The following is a 17,560-nucleotide window of genomic DNA, read 5'->3' as shown; positions in this document are numbered from 1 at the left end:
AAATCAGGGGATATAATTCCTGTAAATGACAAAATTCAACTCATTTAATGTCTCATCAGTATAACGGTTTATAATTGATAAATCTAGTTTGAATCCAACATTCCTTAGTCAAGTTAAGTTGCATGTAAATTATCTTTCATGCTACATATAAATTATAGACATGTATCCTGTGGTGGAAAATGTTGCCATTAATTTTGCTGTGCCTCCATGCTTGCTAAGAATAATTACAAAAAGGAGTGATAATGCAAACGTTTTATGTCAAGTTCAAGGGCAGAAATTGGATGATAAGAATAAAATTGTATTTTTATCTCTGACCTGGCTCTTTGAACTGAGCACTTTAATCTATTATAAACATACCATTAGTTATCAACTATAATGTGAATTCACTTATTTATATCAATATTAATTTTCCAGGATTTGCTAAAAAAAAAATTACATTTTCAACAGTACGTGAATTCACTGACTGGGGATGGAATCCTATCACTACCACAAAAGGATCATTGTTCAGGGTTCTTTATACCAACAACAAAATCCATGAAAACTGGTACACCATGACTATAGTGACTATACTGCATATGAGTGCATTTGTTATGTGTATGATTAAAAAATAATAAAAACGAACTCACCGGTATCCATTAATACTGACATCAACATCCTTTCGTGTTACAGCAGATGTCAGAGACCTGAAAGAAGTAAATGTAAAAATGCTGCAGCTATTTCCTTCTAATAACAAATAAATATGGTTTCAATTAGCTCAGTTGCTACAAACATAAATGTTAATTATCACAAGCTATTTAATCCATATCTAAACATCAAAAATACTATTAACCACCTTCATAGCATTTTTGAATGACTCAAAATTGTGTGGTCTTATGTGGAAGAGTTTCTCCAGAATATGAAAGCACCACACCTGTACCCGCACAGTGTAACTCGTTAGTAAGCTATGTGTGGAAACAAATATATTTTCTTCATAATTATATATATCTATATTTATATATACTATATTATACTGCCAATATTGTCTTGACTAAAGAATACTATGTATTGATGGAGGACCCTTCCCATCCATGTCCAGTAAGTCCACTATAAGTTTAGTTCTACAGCCACTGAAGGTATTCACAATCCTCTTCAGAAACTGGTGATTAGTTTCTTGCCTGAGCTTCTATTTCTATTCAAATGGTTTATATAATTAAATAAAACTTATGATTTAAAAACTGAAGTTTTTTAAATAAAGGAAGTAGCAAACTACAAACACCCGATTATCAACTTTCTCAAACAGCGAACATGTGGTCTTTTAATCATCAGCAAGTATGCTGAAACAAATGGGGAATATGCTAAGCAAAATGATGAGTCAATAAGAGGCAATGAAAACATTTCAAATTTATTTACTGCTGAATTAAGTCATTTTTGTTTTACTTATCATTACTATCATCCATAAGATTGTATTTATCCTCAATCTATCTTTCTCTCCAAGAGTCAGTCTGTAGGTCAGTTTTACCATCATAGGTCCCAAGATGTTGTTACTTGTCACAGGTAAAAATGTCCTGCACCCATTTTCCGTACAGTGTTGTGCATAGCATGTGAAGATCGTCCAGAGAGAGTTTTGAGTGAGGTTTTGTGCCAATCTCTCTGTTTCTCTGTTGGATGATTAGTCTGTGTCAGTTGTACCATCACAGATTTAGCGAGTGACAGAGACAGAGAGTGAACTGGATTAACTGAGGTAAACTGACATTCTGACTCAAGAAACAACACAATGAGGGAAAGACAGAGGGATGGCCTTGAGACATTTAAATATTAAAATATTATATATATAAGAACCTTAGTATAGGTTTTAAAAGAAAAGCAAAGCAGTATGGCCTTCTCATCTCCACAGGCTGTTGCAACACTTTGTATCATTGGTATTTGTGTAGAAAATTCCCATGGAAAGTGTACACATTCCTTTATAATAAGTCAGGTTACTCTATGTTACTTGTTGAAGTTTAAGTTCAAGGTTTTCATCCAGCTCAAATTCTTTTTCTCTCTCACTCCAGAAATTTACACATATTTTTGTCCCTTGTAACATGAGAGAGAGAGAGAGAGAGAGAGAGAGAGAGAGAGAGAGAGAGAAAATTAAAAACAAAAGCAGACAGGATACCAGTGAAATAGTTTACCATTTTTAATTCATGGATATTATTAATATTTCTTCTCATTATTTTTCTTTTTTAAATAATAAGCAGTGGAAAGTCAACACTGATCTAGAGAGTGCATTCATAAGCTAAGAGCAAATCACAATTTAATACACCAGCTTCTGTGTGTGTGTGTGTGTGTGTGTGTGTGTGTCTGTGTGTCTGTTGTGTGTGTGTCTGTGTGTGTGTGTGTGTGTGTGTGTCTGTGTGTGTGGTTATTTCAATCAACATTCCAATGGTCCAGTTGGCACAAGTTTTGATGTAATGACCATGCATGCTGAACAAAAAAATTGATAGCAATTTTATATGATGGTGGGGACAATTATATTATTCAATAAATAAACAAAAAGTCATTCAAAAGGAAATGAGGCTCTAATGGTCTAAAAATAATTACCAAATTTTTATAGCAAGTGTGTTTCCTTGGTACCTTTGTTACTTTAGCAACTAAGTACTGAAACCATCTTATATTCTTAGAAAACTCCAACATATCAAATTTGTCATTAGAAATTATTTATTTTCATATGCTACACTTATCATCTTCATAAGATACCTGTAAGTGCAGCTTTACCTTGAACCCAATTTCACTGATCAATCATCACTGACTTGTCATGTACAATGTTAAGATTTACAACCAGTACCAAGTTTAATTATATCTATACATTTAACTTAACCTAAAGGTCAGATATAATTTTTCTGAGGTGAACTAATGTAGTGATAAGTATTTTAGTGAAAAACCATATCAATGCATTCTTCTTAAGAGAAGTTGAGAAAGATTTTTAAGATGACCACCATGGCCATAGTGCTGGAGGTCCTAAGTCCAAATAGTTATCGTAAATCTTTTAGTTGCTACAACTATCTGTCCTGAAAAAGAACTATACAAATATTTTCATGATGGCCACCAAGTTGGCAATTTGATCAACACTATATTCAGATAGGATCAACTACAAATCATAAGAAATATTTACATGAAAACCTTGATACAACCATCTGCTATAGAATAAAAACAATAAGATTTTCAAGATAGCCTCCATGGCAGTCATAACATATGGCAAATTGAAATTGTTTTCATTTAGGAACAACTGGAGAGATGCTACAGGAAGTCTCTTAGTGAAACCCCATGCTGATATGACCATCCACTGATGAGTAGTTATAACAATTTGTTTACAAAGGCAGCCATACTGGAGGTCAGATTGGAACCATCATCATGTAGGACAACTACACATCATAGGAAGTCTCCTAGTGAAACCATATTTTAATATTACAATCCATTCACGCTGAATAGCATTAAATAAATTTCCAAGATGGCAATCATACTGGATGTCCAATGGTCAGCATTGCCCTTCATGACCAACTAAACCTTGGAATGAACAAGTCTGTAAAGTTTGGGGCAATCCTTTGTGTACTTCAGTAGGAGAAGTGATAACGAATTTTAACCAAAGAGTGAACAGATGAAAAATGACAGGCACCTACAATTGTGGTTCTGGTCTTGAGGGGCACAGCTAAAAGCAAACCCCCATTTAAAAGTGTATCAAAATAATTTTCAAATATTACTTAAACTCCATGCAAGGTTTTAGTTTAAACTCCATGCAAGGTTTTAGTTTAGTATACCTACCCTGTATATGGTTCTGACAGTGGTTTTTCTCCTGGTGTAATCTTTGTTTTGGACTCTTGTTTCTTACAGCATGCACAGCATCCTGAAGTAAACAGATAAATCACAAGTCACATCATATATAACAGGTTTATCCATAAGGCCTAGTGTCTTGCCTGCATCTGTTCATTGATATATCTCACCCCCACCCCTCCTGAACATGTGACTTGCAAAAACTTCAACTCAAAATTCAAATGTTGATGCTGCCAAAACTGCCACTGCTGGAAATATGATACCTGTGCCTCAAAATGCTAATGCAAGTTGACAATAGTGTAGTGTACAGCTCTCCTTTATTATAATGTGCTTCATTATAATGCCTATCTGGATATAATGCAGTACCACTATGGACCGCTTGACCCAAACCATGCCAGTATATAACAAAATAGGTTGAAAGAAGACATGGTGAAATTTAATTTATTCCTTTTGAAAACACCATTAATAAACATATTTAGATCATTCCCACTATTACTGCAGTTCATTATTTTACACTATTCTCAACATATCACAGTTTTGTACATCACACAGTTTACTATATAACATGCTTTGGTATATGGACTCCAACTACTACATTATAATCACAGAGTGAGATGTACTGTACATTTATTTAATTTTACAGTTGTGGTTTTGAAAAATGACATCTTTATCAGTACTGAAATTCATTGCCTGGGTAAGTGTTCCTGTTCCACAGAAGGAGAGTTATTCTTTTGATCTTGTAAATGATATGTACCTATTACAAATTCACTGTATACACTGCAAGGGCAAGACTTGAACCAATAGCACACTAATATATACTACGAATGCAGGACTTGAATCAAGGCAGCCAATTTACAACAGGTGTATCAAGTAGTTCCCACAGTTTGTCACCCTAACACTAATCAATTATCAACATTACTGACACAAACCATCAAGTGTTTTGTGATCATTCTAACACTGATCATCTATTTCATAGCTGTAAACAATTCTGCCATGGCATCCTGATTCCTTGCTTTGCATTCTGCCATATTGGTTATGTAAGCATACCAAAACCAGTTCCAATTACAGTCTTCCTCACAATACAGTATGTCAGTATAACACAGTTGCTGATTAACATGGGCAGAGTCCTTTGCATCCAATTATACTGGTAAGGTTATACATTTCCATCTAGGAAATGGCAACATTAGTTCCTGCTCCTCTAAATGAGTTCATCTTTGGTTGAGTGGCACAACAAAAGAAGTACACCAAGGCATTAGAGCAAAATGCCTTGCATGTTAACAAACCTCAGTAGCAGCCTCAGATTGATCCAACAATAGGAATCAAACCAGCACCCTTTGAGGCACATGTTTGGCAAGCAAGCCACTAAACCACCTTGACCTCTGCCTCCATTAGTCATGTCTTATGACATGTAGGCAGGCACATTGGATGTATTTGACATCCCTGAGCCCACCTTTACAAATATTTTAGTCTGAGACCCCTGAATATGTGAGTAACAATGTTTTATAATATTACTTATTCCTTTATTTTATAGTTATACATTTTTGTGGGATTGGATAACATATTATTTTATGTCTATACATTTTCATGGGTTTGGATAACATTATTTTATCTCTGTACATTTTCATGGGTTTAGATAACATTAATTTATCTCTGTACATTTTCATGGTTTTGGATAAGATTATTTTATCTCTATACATTTTCATGGGTTTGAATAACATTATTTTATCTCTATACATTTTCATTGGTTTGGATAACATTATTTTATCTCTGTAGATTTTTATGGGTTTGGATAACATTATTTTATCTCTGTACATTTTCATGGTTTTGGATAAGATTATTTTATCTCTATACATTTTCATAGGTTTGGATAACATTATTTCATCTCTGTACATTTTCATGAATTTGGATAACATTATTTTATCTCTGTACATTTTCATGAATTTGGATAACATTACTTCATCTCTGTACATTTTCATGGGTTTGGATAACATATTATTATATGGCTATACATTTCCATACAACATGATTAAAACACCATGCTCTAAATTAACAGGTCTGTATACATCATTGACCGCTGCCACTACATGTCCAGTGAAAAACATACTTGCAGCATGATTACTAAGGACTGCCTAATTCTTCTACCAGCAGTATTCCTCCCATGATAACACCAGGAAGCCTGCTTAATAAATGTTTCATAAATAGCAAGTGGACTCAATATCAGATATGCACAATAAATGTTTGCCAATAGTTTGGGATGGGCTTATCTTCAGACAAATACCATATATACTTGCACACAAGTCCAACTGCAAACAATGCAGACCTTGATCTGCCATCGCATAACTCATCAGCGAATCATGTTTTCTTGTTATTCTGTTGACTACTTACTTTGAAGTGAATCCTCTGCAGTTTGCAGTTGGACTCAACTTCTAAGCAAGTATATGCAATACTGTATCAAAACAAATGATCATCCCTACAAGGTATACATCGTTAAGTAAATGATACTGTCCAACTGATTCCCAACTGTGGGAATCTGAATCACATGTGACTGATTATTGATCTAATAGTAAATGTAAGCATGGAAGGCAGACACATAAAAATGCAAAGTATGTAGAGATTACCAAAGTAACAGCAGCAGACAATAATAAGGATGAGAAGAAGCAGGAAAAACAGTATTCCCAGTGTCAGACCAAGGATTAGCTCCCAGCCAACTCCGCAAGTATTTGATGTGGAGGCTCCAGTATTCACTGAAATAAAAAATATTATAGTTTATTATTCTTATTATTATTATTAGTAGTAGTAGTAGTATTGTGGTGGTGGTCATCTTAGTAACAGCACCAACATAGTGATTATGATGATTATGTTGATGGCTGTTGTTTTGTTGGTAGTGATAACAACATCAGTATTACCACTATTATTATTATTATTATTATTATTATTACTACTATTATTATTATTATTATTATTATTATTATTATTATCATTATTATTACTACTACTATTATTATTATTGTTATTATATTTATTACTACTACTACTATTGTTATTTCTACTACTATTATTATTATTATTATTATCATTATTATTATTATTATTATTATCACTAATGAAAACATCTTCCAAACTATTTTATAAAAAAATATAGATCATTATTTTTTAAGAATACACACCCAAATAAATTAACAATAGAAAAATAATATCACTGACATCCAAGTCCAGTAACTCACACAGTTATCTCTTCTCACCCATGCCTGATGGTTACCCATTATTTCAAATGTATACTAATTTAAACTTGACCAAACCAAATATAGAATGCTTTCATTTGCAGGGGAGGGTGGTATCGATTGATAATAATGTGATCTGGAAAGTATTCTTGAAGAAACAACTGACTAAAACATTTCCTTTCTCCGTCAAATGCAATGCCTGCTCACATTAACATTTGGAAAGGTAAAAGACTGACTTCACTAATGAGACAATGAATTTCTCCAGTGAGAAAAAAGTACAACTGAAGATTGTGCATTTATTCTCATGTGAAGAAGATCTCTGTGAAGTGTTGCATCTGGCTTTTATCTTACTTGCAAAAGTTTCCTGTGCAATCCAAAATATGGAAAAAGGTCACACCCAAAATTAAGGTTATGCTGTCAAGAATGGAATGACTGTCTGGGCAGCTACCAGTGGCAAAATGAGATTCAGCCCTCTCCTTTGTATAGCCATTTACCATAAACATAAGCTGGAGAAAGCAGACTGGGCATGCCACTCACTGACTCATGTCTAAAACTGAAACATTACATGGAAAGTCCAGGCTTATCGAAGTCACTTGTATTTCATAAGCCAGGATCTTCATGAGTTGTACCTTTCCTGTGAGAGTTTAGAATACACCGATCTAATTAATCAAATGTAGCCATAAGATCATTCCTGTTGTGTTATGTCTTGGTTTCCTCTTAATCCGACTGACCTGTCTCCCCCACCAGTGGAAGGTTCCATGATCCTCAGGTAGCATCTCAGAGTATGAACTGGGCGCTGAAGCTTCAAGAAAGGTTGAATGAAGAGAGCAGGCAAATGGTAACAACTTCGCTATCCATATATGGCAACCTGTTATCAGAGATGAACCAGGCTGGATCATTGGAATGAATGAGGCAATGTACTTGAGATCCATGGACAGTGCACAGAACTGATACACTGCCCTGCAGTAGCAGAAGCAAAGGAACTTGTGAGATACCAAGTGCATGAATTCAAGGAAATGTGAATCCAACATATCAAGATTGATGCCACCACCTGCTCTCCTTCTTAACATGTCTGCCTTGATGCAATTGCTTGGGGTGTCTGTCGTGAAGGGTGAAAGCTCCTCTAACAAGATGTTAATCACCAGACTGCATGCATGTTGACAAAGGGATAATCATAATCTGGTGGGAATTTGTTTTGCTGATGATCATCTCATCTCTAGACAACCAATAACAGCCAAATGAAGTAAGAGCTTGCTTACAATGAGAACCCAACTTGCTCGACCTTATATGCGATCTGGATTCTAACCTTCTAAATATGGCCCCTGAATAAAATGGAGAGAGAATGTAGTTTTGACACATGGTAAGATTTAAGCAATGAAGATCCCAAAAGAGTATCTCTTTTCATCTAATCCAGACACATGAAGCTGTCAGACCAGGGTGAGTAAATACTGCCTGTGGGCCTCACCCAGCCCATAACCTGGTTGTATCCATTAATTTATATCACAGGTGTGGCTTTAAAAATCACCTATCTGGTCTGAACCCTGAAGAAAGTTGTCCATGCCTGTGTTTCACTGATTGCCACTGTATGGTCAGCCACCCTGTTCACTACTTTGATTATCAGGCATACTGATTCCCTGCCTTCACAACTGGATAAAAGATAGCTATTGTCTGACTCTACATCCCCGTTTGTTTGTACCCCTCTACCGATTTCAAAAACGAGAAAGTTTAATGTGATAAAAAGTGCACAGAACTAAGTCAATTGAATCATTGATTTATAATTTCTAACCTGTGACCAGAATGGCACTAATGCTGGCATCCCCTGCATTATTTCATGCTTAACAGACTTTCCATACTAACAAGGCGCCATATTGCGTACACTATAGGCTAGTTTATTTCTATCAGACAACATAATGACGTAGTTCATCCTGTTCAGCAATGCTAAATAATTGCATAAATTGCATAACGTTGAGAGTTTGGAATTATATCCCTCTGCATACATGAACATAGAAATTAAACCACTTGTTAATCCACATGAAAAGCATAGTTGTCATTTTCCTTTGCTTGATTTGACATGGTAAATATCGGAAGCAGATGACTTATGTATGTACATATGAAGTCGTGATACACCCCTTTGCTAAATATGGACTTGTCCAGAAAATGGAAATGGATCCGAGCATGTCTGTCTATTGCACTGAAAACTTCTGTTCAGCATGAAACGTGCATAAGATGATGGTGTTAGGGCCACTCTACTCAGAGTCAGGTTAGAAAATATAAATCAATGAATGAATTGACTAAGTTCCTTGCACCTTTATCACATTAAAGGTTTCCATTATTTAAATCAGTAGGAGGGTACAAACGGGTTTGTATTATCAGACTATAGTGACTGATAAATTTTATGTCCTAGGGGCTCAAACTATATAAAAAGGTAAAACCAAATAAATTATCTAACTGTGCTATCAATTTCAATGTAATCTTAAAACAATCCAATGGTATTCCAGATGAAGGTTCTAATGTGCTTATGTGCTGTGCTAACACACTGAAGACACTATTCTAATATGGAAAAGTTTTACTTCAAGGTAATCCACTAAAAGTTGAATATCACTAAAGTCCTTAGATAAAAAAAAAAACATTTTTGGTCAAGTTATGATGCCACTTAAAAAGATAAGTAATCAGTATCAATAACTCTTATAAATTATAAATTAGAAGGTAGGAAACGTAACTCTCCAATATAAACCAACATACAAAATTAAAATCAAATAATTTCCAGAAAGGTTATCTTGCCAAAACCAAAATTGATGACAGACAGATGCATTGATTGCTGTGGTTACTACATTTCTCAGCAGACTCTGATTCATTCAAAGACAGTAAATCATCCCAAAGCAGAATGTACAATAATTTTTGGAAACATGAAGAATAAAATTTAAAGTTTAATTTTAACTCTTGTAACATTAGTGATTTATCATCCAAAATTCTGACATCAGCTTACTTTTTACAACAACACAGTAAATGTTTAGTAAAATTAAACAATCAACATGTTTACAACATGCTTTCAGTCTTTATAAAATCAGGATTTGTTTTCAAGCCGATGAACATGTGATATCTCAATCAAAAAATCCAAAACAAATTTCAATTTTATTGAATATTAATGACCAATCTGCTGACTATCATATTTACTGTATATATTGGGACATGATAAAATAAGTATTTTATTTGTGTCCCAGAACTTATAGTCAAACTTTTTGGTACCTAGGTCACGTGTCCCAAGACTTAAGAAATGATATAAATTTGTGTTGAATTTATGTCCACCCCCACTGAACATTGCAATAAAATAAACAAAATGCTTATGTGATAATAAAATGAAAGAAAATAACCTAATGTTGTCATCATTTATTCCACTTTTTGACATCATGAGCATTAAAGAATAAAATATATCCACAAACTCCATAAATGTAGTGCAGTAATCCATACTGTAGCATGTATTGCTTACATCTGATAACACACAGTAATAATAATAATAATAATGAGGACTTTGTATAGCGCCTAATCTTTAGAAGCTCTAAGCACTTTACAACATTAGACACCTATAAGATAAAAAACATAATAATATTATTACAAAAACAAACACCATGAAATTAGAAAAACATGCTGAGAATATTTCAGGTAGGAAACATTATTAGGTCTTTAACACACTGTTCATCTGAACACTGAGAAACAAATCGTGTTTGGTTATATTCAAAGGTTTGAATGTGTTTTCCAACTGAAAAATTGCAAATGAGAGGGAAATAAATAAGCGATTGCTTGAATACATCTGCCTTTTACACATGACATGGTATTAGGTGCAAATTAACTAAGATTGAATTATATCCAGGTCAACTATATGACAGTATTTTCACAACTAAAAATTATTATTTGAAAACACATTCACTTGAGTGCAAGGTGTCTCACAACTTATGGAGAAAAAATGGTGTCCCAGAACAAAGAGTGCACAAAAAAATTAATTTAAAACTAATATATTTACACAAATACAGTATCCCAATATATATGGTAAGTACAGTACTTAAACTTACAAACACTGTTTCCTCTGGCAGATAGAGTAAATTCAATTTGTTGTGAATCCCCAACAGAGTTATTGGCCACACACTCATAATCCCCATACTGGCTACTGCTGGACATATTAAGTGTATAATACATTCCTCTTCCAATCACAATATTACTTCCCTTCTTGTACCAGCGATAGTCTGTCAACTTGGGCATTGCATGTGTGAAGCAAATAAAGGTAACCTGTTCATTCAGCTCCCGCTGGAAAACCTGCACTAGGTCATCAACTGGCAGAGGTGCATCTAAACAGACAAGAGTGGAATTATTTAATATTTATATATTTTTACCAGTTTTTATAGTCTTTTATTTATAATATTTACCATAATATTTTGTACTAAAAAAATACTGCACAGAATTTGATCTGATTGATGATCATGCAGTGACTGGTTCTGTGTAGCAACTGGTAAGGACACTATTAAGTTGACTGGTTCTGTGTAGTAACTGGTATGGACACTATTAGGTTGACTGGTTCTGTGTAGTAACTGGTATGGACACTATTAGGTACTGGAAGATCAGGGTATATGTTCTTGATTCTACTTCTAATAATCAGCAAACTGTATAAATATTGACCTACTTCCTTAATAAGATCTGAGACTATGCAGTGTGCATGACTGCATCATGCATGTATAAATTGGTTACAGATGATAATTACAAATGCCTTTCATTAAATGGTCTACAATTATGGCATTGTATTCAATGCAATTATCCAGACATGACTACGTAGTATTTATACAAATCTACTTTGATTCAGGTCACATCACAAATATTTAACTAGACAGAATCTGCATCTGATTCAACACAGCCAATTTAATGTGTTTTAATTAGGAAATCACAATTGAGGTAAAAATATTTGCTGGGTATTGTAATAAACTCAATAGTGCAGTTAAACTGAATTCAAATTGAAAAGAGCTGTCATAAGAGAGTATAGCTTGCCTACACATCAGTTCTGACCAGTAACATTTCAGAAAGACCAAATTATTCCAAAACCTAACTTAAGAAAATCCTAAGTTGTTAAAATCTTACTTTTTAACTTCTTTTTTTCATAATAAAGATTTAGCATAATAAATTCAAGCTGACAGAGTTGCCCGTCTTACAAATTACTAGGCATTTTGTATTGGAAATTTAACAAATAGCAGATGCATGTGAATTGGCTAATATAAACAAAGCACTCTTTAATTGGGAATTTACATGATTGTTACTGACCATTATCAATAAATAGATATAAAAAAATATACCTGAAGTGTAAACTGCACAAATCACTAATTTCAATTTACTCTGAATGAAGACAATGATGCATAGACTATAGGTCACAGAGGCCTATTTTTGGCATGCTGGTATCATACATACATAATATCACAGAATCCAGACAAAGGTATATAATGGTACAAAGATTTTACTCTAAAATTATAGCTCAATCCAAGTCATTGATGAATGAAATGTAGGTCAGAGTGACCAACATTTTATGTGATGATGGACTACTGAACATAACAGATTCACAGACAAAGCTATATGATTATACAATCCTGTATGACACTAAAAAATGAACATGATTGCCAGCCCCAGTGATTTCTTTTTGTCATTACAGTTCCCTCCAAACTGGATTCACATACAACAGACACCTTACACAAATTGCTTGACATGTCCTGAAGAATCCTGAATAGTGTGCGAGTTATTCTTTGGAAACAAAAATGTCTATGAACAGACAAAAAGATGGATATGGCAATAGCTATATCTGCCCACTTTTGCATACTGCCAAAGTGAAATTATAAACCCAAGAAGACAGAATCATCTACATCCCTTGCCCCACCAAAATGTTGGCTGGAAGGGAAAATGATTTGTTTAAATGTCATATATAAGAATATCATGAGTTTTGCACAAAAAAATGAAAGTGTGGATGATGAATAAGCAAATCGACAAAAACATGATAAAAAATGTAATGAATTGAGAATGCAAAAGTTACATCAACATCACTAGTGTTATCGAGTATCATTATGTAATTTTAGTTTATCTATTCTCCGCCTGTCTATAGTCTTCAGCTGTTTATAGGACTGGTTTCTTCTTTTTTACATTAAGAAAGAAAATTTAATCTTAAATTATGTTTCCCTGAGAATAATTACCCGATCAAATTAAAACTAGAAATATAAGCCTTCTACCTCCCGAATCAAACCCAACTAAGACACGAAAATTCATTTTCTCCATCATGTAGACAAAGGGCAGTAACTCTTGCCCATTACCACCCTTGCAACCAACTGCATTGCCTGTTTAAGTGCTGAGCAAACTACCAAAAGGATGTTTGCGGTGCCTGTTGGTTTGGCAGAGTCTTCTAGCAAGGTAATCAAACAACATATCCTTGCAGAAACATTACGTATTATCAAACTTCTTTCTCCTTTGAATACATTCCCCAATCACAAAAACACCAGGAGATAAGGTAATAAATGGAAGGAATACTGAATATCCATCGTATACTTTGGGTATCCCATCTGAATTATAACCCAGTCTCCTGCTGAAAGCATCAGTCTATTGTCACAAACCCACTGTATCAGGCTGAAAAGCTGAATATTGATGTCTTCTTACCATCAAAATTCACTGGCCAATCCAGTGACGCTAAGAGGCCCTGTCAATTTAATTAGCTCGCAGCAACAGGACACACAATATTCAGAATTTGTCTCTGCATAGCTAAATTACTGATAACAATTTTGAGATACAAACTCTGCATGTCAGTCAACAGTTTCTATGATGTCTCAGATTGAAACATTGTATTCAAATGAAAAGCTTGCAAAAATTGCTCTAATTTCATGAGCTGAAATCCTCATGCGGTAACTTTGATTTTTTGAGATGTCATTCTATGCTAAATGTATAACCCACTTAAGCCACGAAGACAGGGCTAAAAGAGGTGACAGCCTCCTTTCCTGCCTTATGGAGAGAAAGAGCCTTTTATTATTGTCTCCATGCACTTACATTAGTGCTTGAGATTATGAACAAGATCGTGCATGGTCACAGCTCTCAACCTATGGAAACTGTTTATTCACTGACAGTACCCAGTTCTTGGCCATCAAGTTTGGCCTTGTCATGAGGATCACCAAACTATTCAATCTGAGCTATGAGGAAATAAGTTTTGTATGATACCAGCTTCAGCAAGGTCCCGGCTAATGACTCGAGTCAGAGCTGAGTCATGTTAGGACCCAGGACAAATTTCATTTTTGGAAACAGGGTGAGGGTTTTTTGTCTATTCAAATCAAAATTAGCTGCATCTGTAACAATTGGCTTGGTTATACAGATGGATCTTTCACTCCTGTCCTTTTAAATATATGAAGGCATATGTCTGGCTAAATAGTTGGATCAACCACTAAGCTATCCATAATTAACTCCATGTGGGGACAGGACGGCTGGCTGGATTGCTGGTACAGTTCCAGATGGTGAGACAGTATTACATGTTGGATTCAATGGATCTGAAAAATACTCCATGCACCCAGTCTTACAGGCCTATATGCCAAGCTCAGATTTGCAGGGGGAAGTATGCCCACTGGGCTGCCAAAATATGGGGGAACAATCCCTATTGTATTGAAAGTATCTGCAAAAGATGGAAAGAGAGGTAATGTTTGGCCTAAAGTCAGGAACTGCATCATCTCCTGTACTAGTCAACACATAATGTTGCTGAAATGCTGACATATCTAACTGACTGCAACATATATGCACTCATCGCCCCCAAATCTACTGATGTCATAGTGGTGGAAGGCATCATCCTTTTGATTTATGTGGGGGGAGGACTGGTAGTGTCCCCCACAAGGCTCATCACTGATTCTGTGATGTCTTGTGTGTTTCCCCTCTACTCTTTGCCTTTTTCTAATTTTTGCAGAACAGCTGACCAGTTGTCCTCAGATCACACATTGCACACTTTCCATGGAGAAGATTTGTTGTTGTAGGGTTTAACGCCATTTTTCAGCACATGATAGGCTATACATGGCAGCCAATATTAATTGTTGAGGAAGAACCCGAAAATCCCCGGAAAGAAGCACCAACCCTCAAGAAGTTACTGGCAAGCTTTCTCACATACCCACATTAGCTGAATCCGAGACTCGAACCCATGCAGACAGAGGTTAGATGGCAGTGATCCGTAACGGAAAGCGCTTTAGACCACTCGGCCACTCGGGGCCCCTCCATGGAGAAGAATAGATATATGTTGTACATTGCAGGCAGAACTCATGCAGACATAACTCATGCATTTCTTCCCTTACTTTGTATTTCTTGCATTTACTACATTTCAAAGATTTGTCTCTGAAATGATAATGAATAGAAACAATAGGTACATTAGCATGGCAGTGTGTTAATAATATGTTAAATAGTTTGCTGAATACCACCCATTTAAGTATGTAAACTAAACACAGTGTGCAAACAAGCACTTGAAAGTCAACTTGCATCAAGAATATCATGTTGTACCATGTAAGTCCAAGAAAGTGAAAAACTGTCACTAAATATCTGCCAAATTAAACAAATTATGTATAAAACCTGTTTATAAATCAATATTAGTCAAAATAAATCCAAATTTTTGAATGGAAGGCATGATTTTCACACATAAAGACGTGGATTAATGCAAGGCTAATTATTTATGATGATGTGTAAAGAAACAAATCATATAAACTGGCAACTGCTAGCGGTGGATAAGGAAGGTAATGAGAAAGAGTTACTGCCCTTTGTCTAAGTGACATAGAAAGGAAGAAGTGTTGTCCTTTAGTAGCGTTGGATTCAGGAGGTAACAAGCTTATATTCCTAATTTTAATGTGATCGGGGAATGAATTGAAGGAACAAATTTTATTCTGAATCCACTGCAGGCTCAGGGATGTAGAATAGGTTCAATATATCCTCCTGCATATTTCAACAGGCAAATGTTTGAGACAAGACTTGCAGTAGCACAGTGGCTGCACTTATCAATAAAAGTGTGTAGGTTTTACAATTAGATTAGCCTAGGTCAGCTAACATAATATGTCCTCTGGCACTGCACTTTATTTCAAACTGTCTTGACACTAAATAAGCTACTTGTCTTGTTCCACCATATAATCATTCGAGTCTCGGGCTCGGCTAATGAGGGTATGTGAGAAACTTGCCAGTAGCTTTTCATGGGTCGGTGGTTCTTTCAAGGGTTTTCCCGAGTTCTTCCTCCACCATTAATACTAGCCGACAAGTATAGCCTATCCTGTGCTGAAAAATGGCGTTAAACCCCATTACAACAACAACAACCACCATATAATCAAACCAATACCAATCCAAACTATACACTATGCAACAGTCTAAAACACTGGTGCTAAACTCTTCACCCTACCAGTGTCCACACAGTGTCACAGAAACTCCTGCTCAAAATTATGTCCCATAAAATGTTTTTTTTTTTGTTCAAGTTTTGTCAGTGTAATTTAGCAAATAATAATTTAACAATTATTTTCTTACAATTTACAACAACCATGATGGACTGGTCTGCTTTGCGTTTTCCATAGCTGTTCCATGCCCAGCAGTCATAGGTTCCTGCCTGGTTCAAAGCAATGTTCTGCATAGTGTATGATCTAGACTGTGACACATTCTGACCAGAAAACTGCCAGTAATAATACAATGGGGCTGTTCCTCCTGCTGAGTTACAAGTCAAAGTCACAGAGTTCCCCTGGACAACTGTCTCCATGCTTGAAGAGACCAGGAACACAGACTGTGGAGGAGCTGCAATAAGAAGATAAAACACTTCATCATTGTAAGCACTGACAATTCTTAAAACCTGATCAACCTAACCTGTATATCAAAATCTATTAGCCTTATGTGATGATCCATGTAACTTTGTGTATCACAAGATTTTCTCTTAATTGTATTAACTGAGATAGTTTTCAACAACCCATGTCACCTGAATTTTCATTCAAAGTTTTCAACAACCCATGTCACCTGAATTTTCATTCAAAGTCAATAACATGTGGAATGTTTACATGTCTATACTAAATGGCTGTCCTCCAGGTGATAGGACTAAATGGACTTCCAGCATGTTGCCCAGAGTCTAGGACCCTCTTGCCAATCATGAGTAAAAAAAGGACAAAAACTGAAGAGAAAAAGTGTCGAAATCTAGCTGATGGATCTAATGGTTTTCAATATCAAATTTTCAGGTAACAAAATCTATTCAACCTGTGAGTGGGAAAATATGTGTTAAAAATAATTTGGGAGAAGTCCTGAGCCCTTCCATGTAAAATATATGCTATAAATAATCTGGGAAAATTCCTGAGCCCTTATGCTCTTCCATGCAAAGATTTTTGCTAAAAATAATCTGGGAAAAGTCCTGAGCCCTTCCATGTAAAATATGTGCTATAAATAATCTGGGAAAAGTCCTGAGCTCTTATGCTCTTCCATGTAAGTTGCACTATTTGTTTAGAATACAGAACTGGTTGAAAAGCATCCATTTGTTTCATAACAAGAGGCTGAAGTGGACCTAA

At 35.2% G+C, this 17,560-nt stretch overlaps 1 protein-coding gene across 1 annotated transcript in view; it reads right to left on the bottom strand.

Annotated features, from left to right (window-relative positions):
- Positions 1-17,560, bottom strand: part of LOC149793325 (hemicentin-1-like) — a 157,373-nt gene that overhangs the window by 27,216 nt on the left and 112,597 nt on the right. Inside the window, exons 19-23 of the mRNA XM_089968982.1 lie at positions 16,545-16,805; positions 11,075-11,347; positions 6,405-6,530; positions 3,778-3,859; positions 627-683 (exon numbers count right to left, since the gene is read on the bottom strand). Coding sequence (XP_089825108.1) covers positions 627-683; positions 3,778-3,859; positions 6,405-6,530; positions 11,075-11,347; positions 16,545-16,805 — 799 coding nt within the window. The remainder of the gene's footprint in view (positions 1-626; positions 684-3,777; positions 3,860-6,404; positions 6,531-11,074; positions 11,348-16,544; positions 16,806-17,560) is intronic.

The sequence above is a fragment of the Sinohyriopsis cumingii genome, chromosome 8 (assembly GCF_028554795.1).
Source record: "Sinohyriopsis cumingii isolate HCF-2022 chromosome 8, ASM2855479v2, whole genome shotgun sequence".
Lineage (NCBI taxonomy): Eukaryota > Metazoa > Mollusca > Bivalvia > Unionida > Unionidae > Sinohyriopsis > Sinohyriopsis cumingii.
The sequence above is the reverse complement of the archived record's forward strand: the minus strand, read 5'-3'. Positions and strand labels throughout refer to the sequence as shown.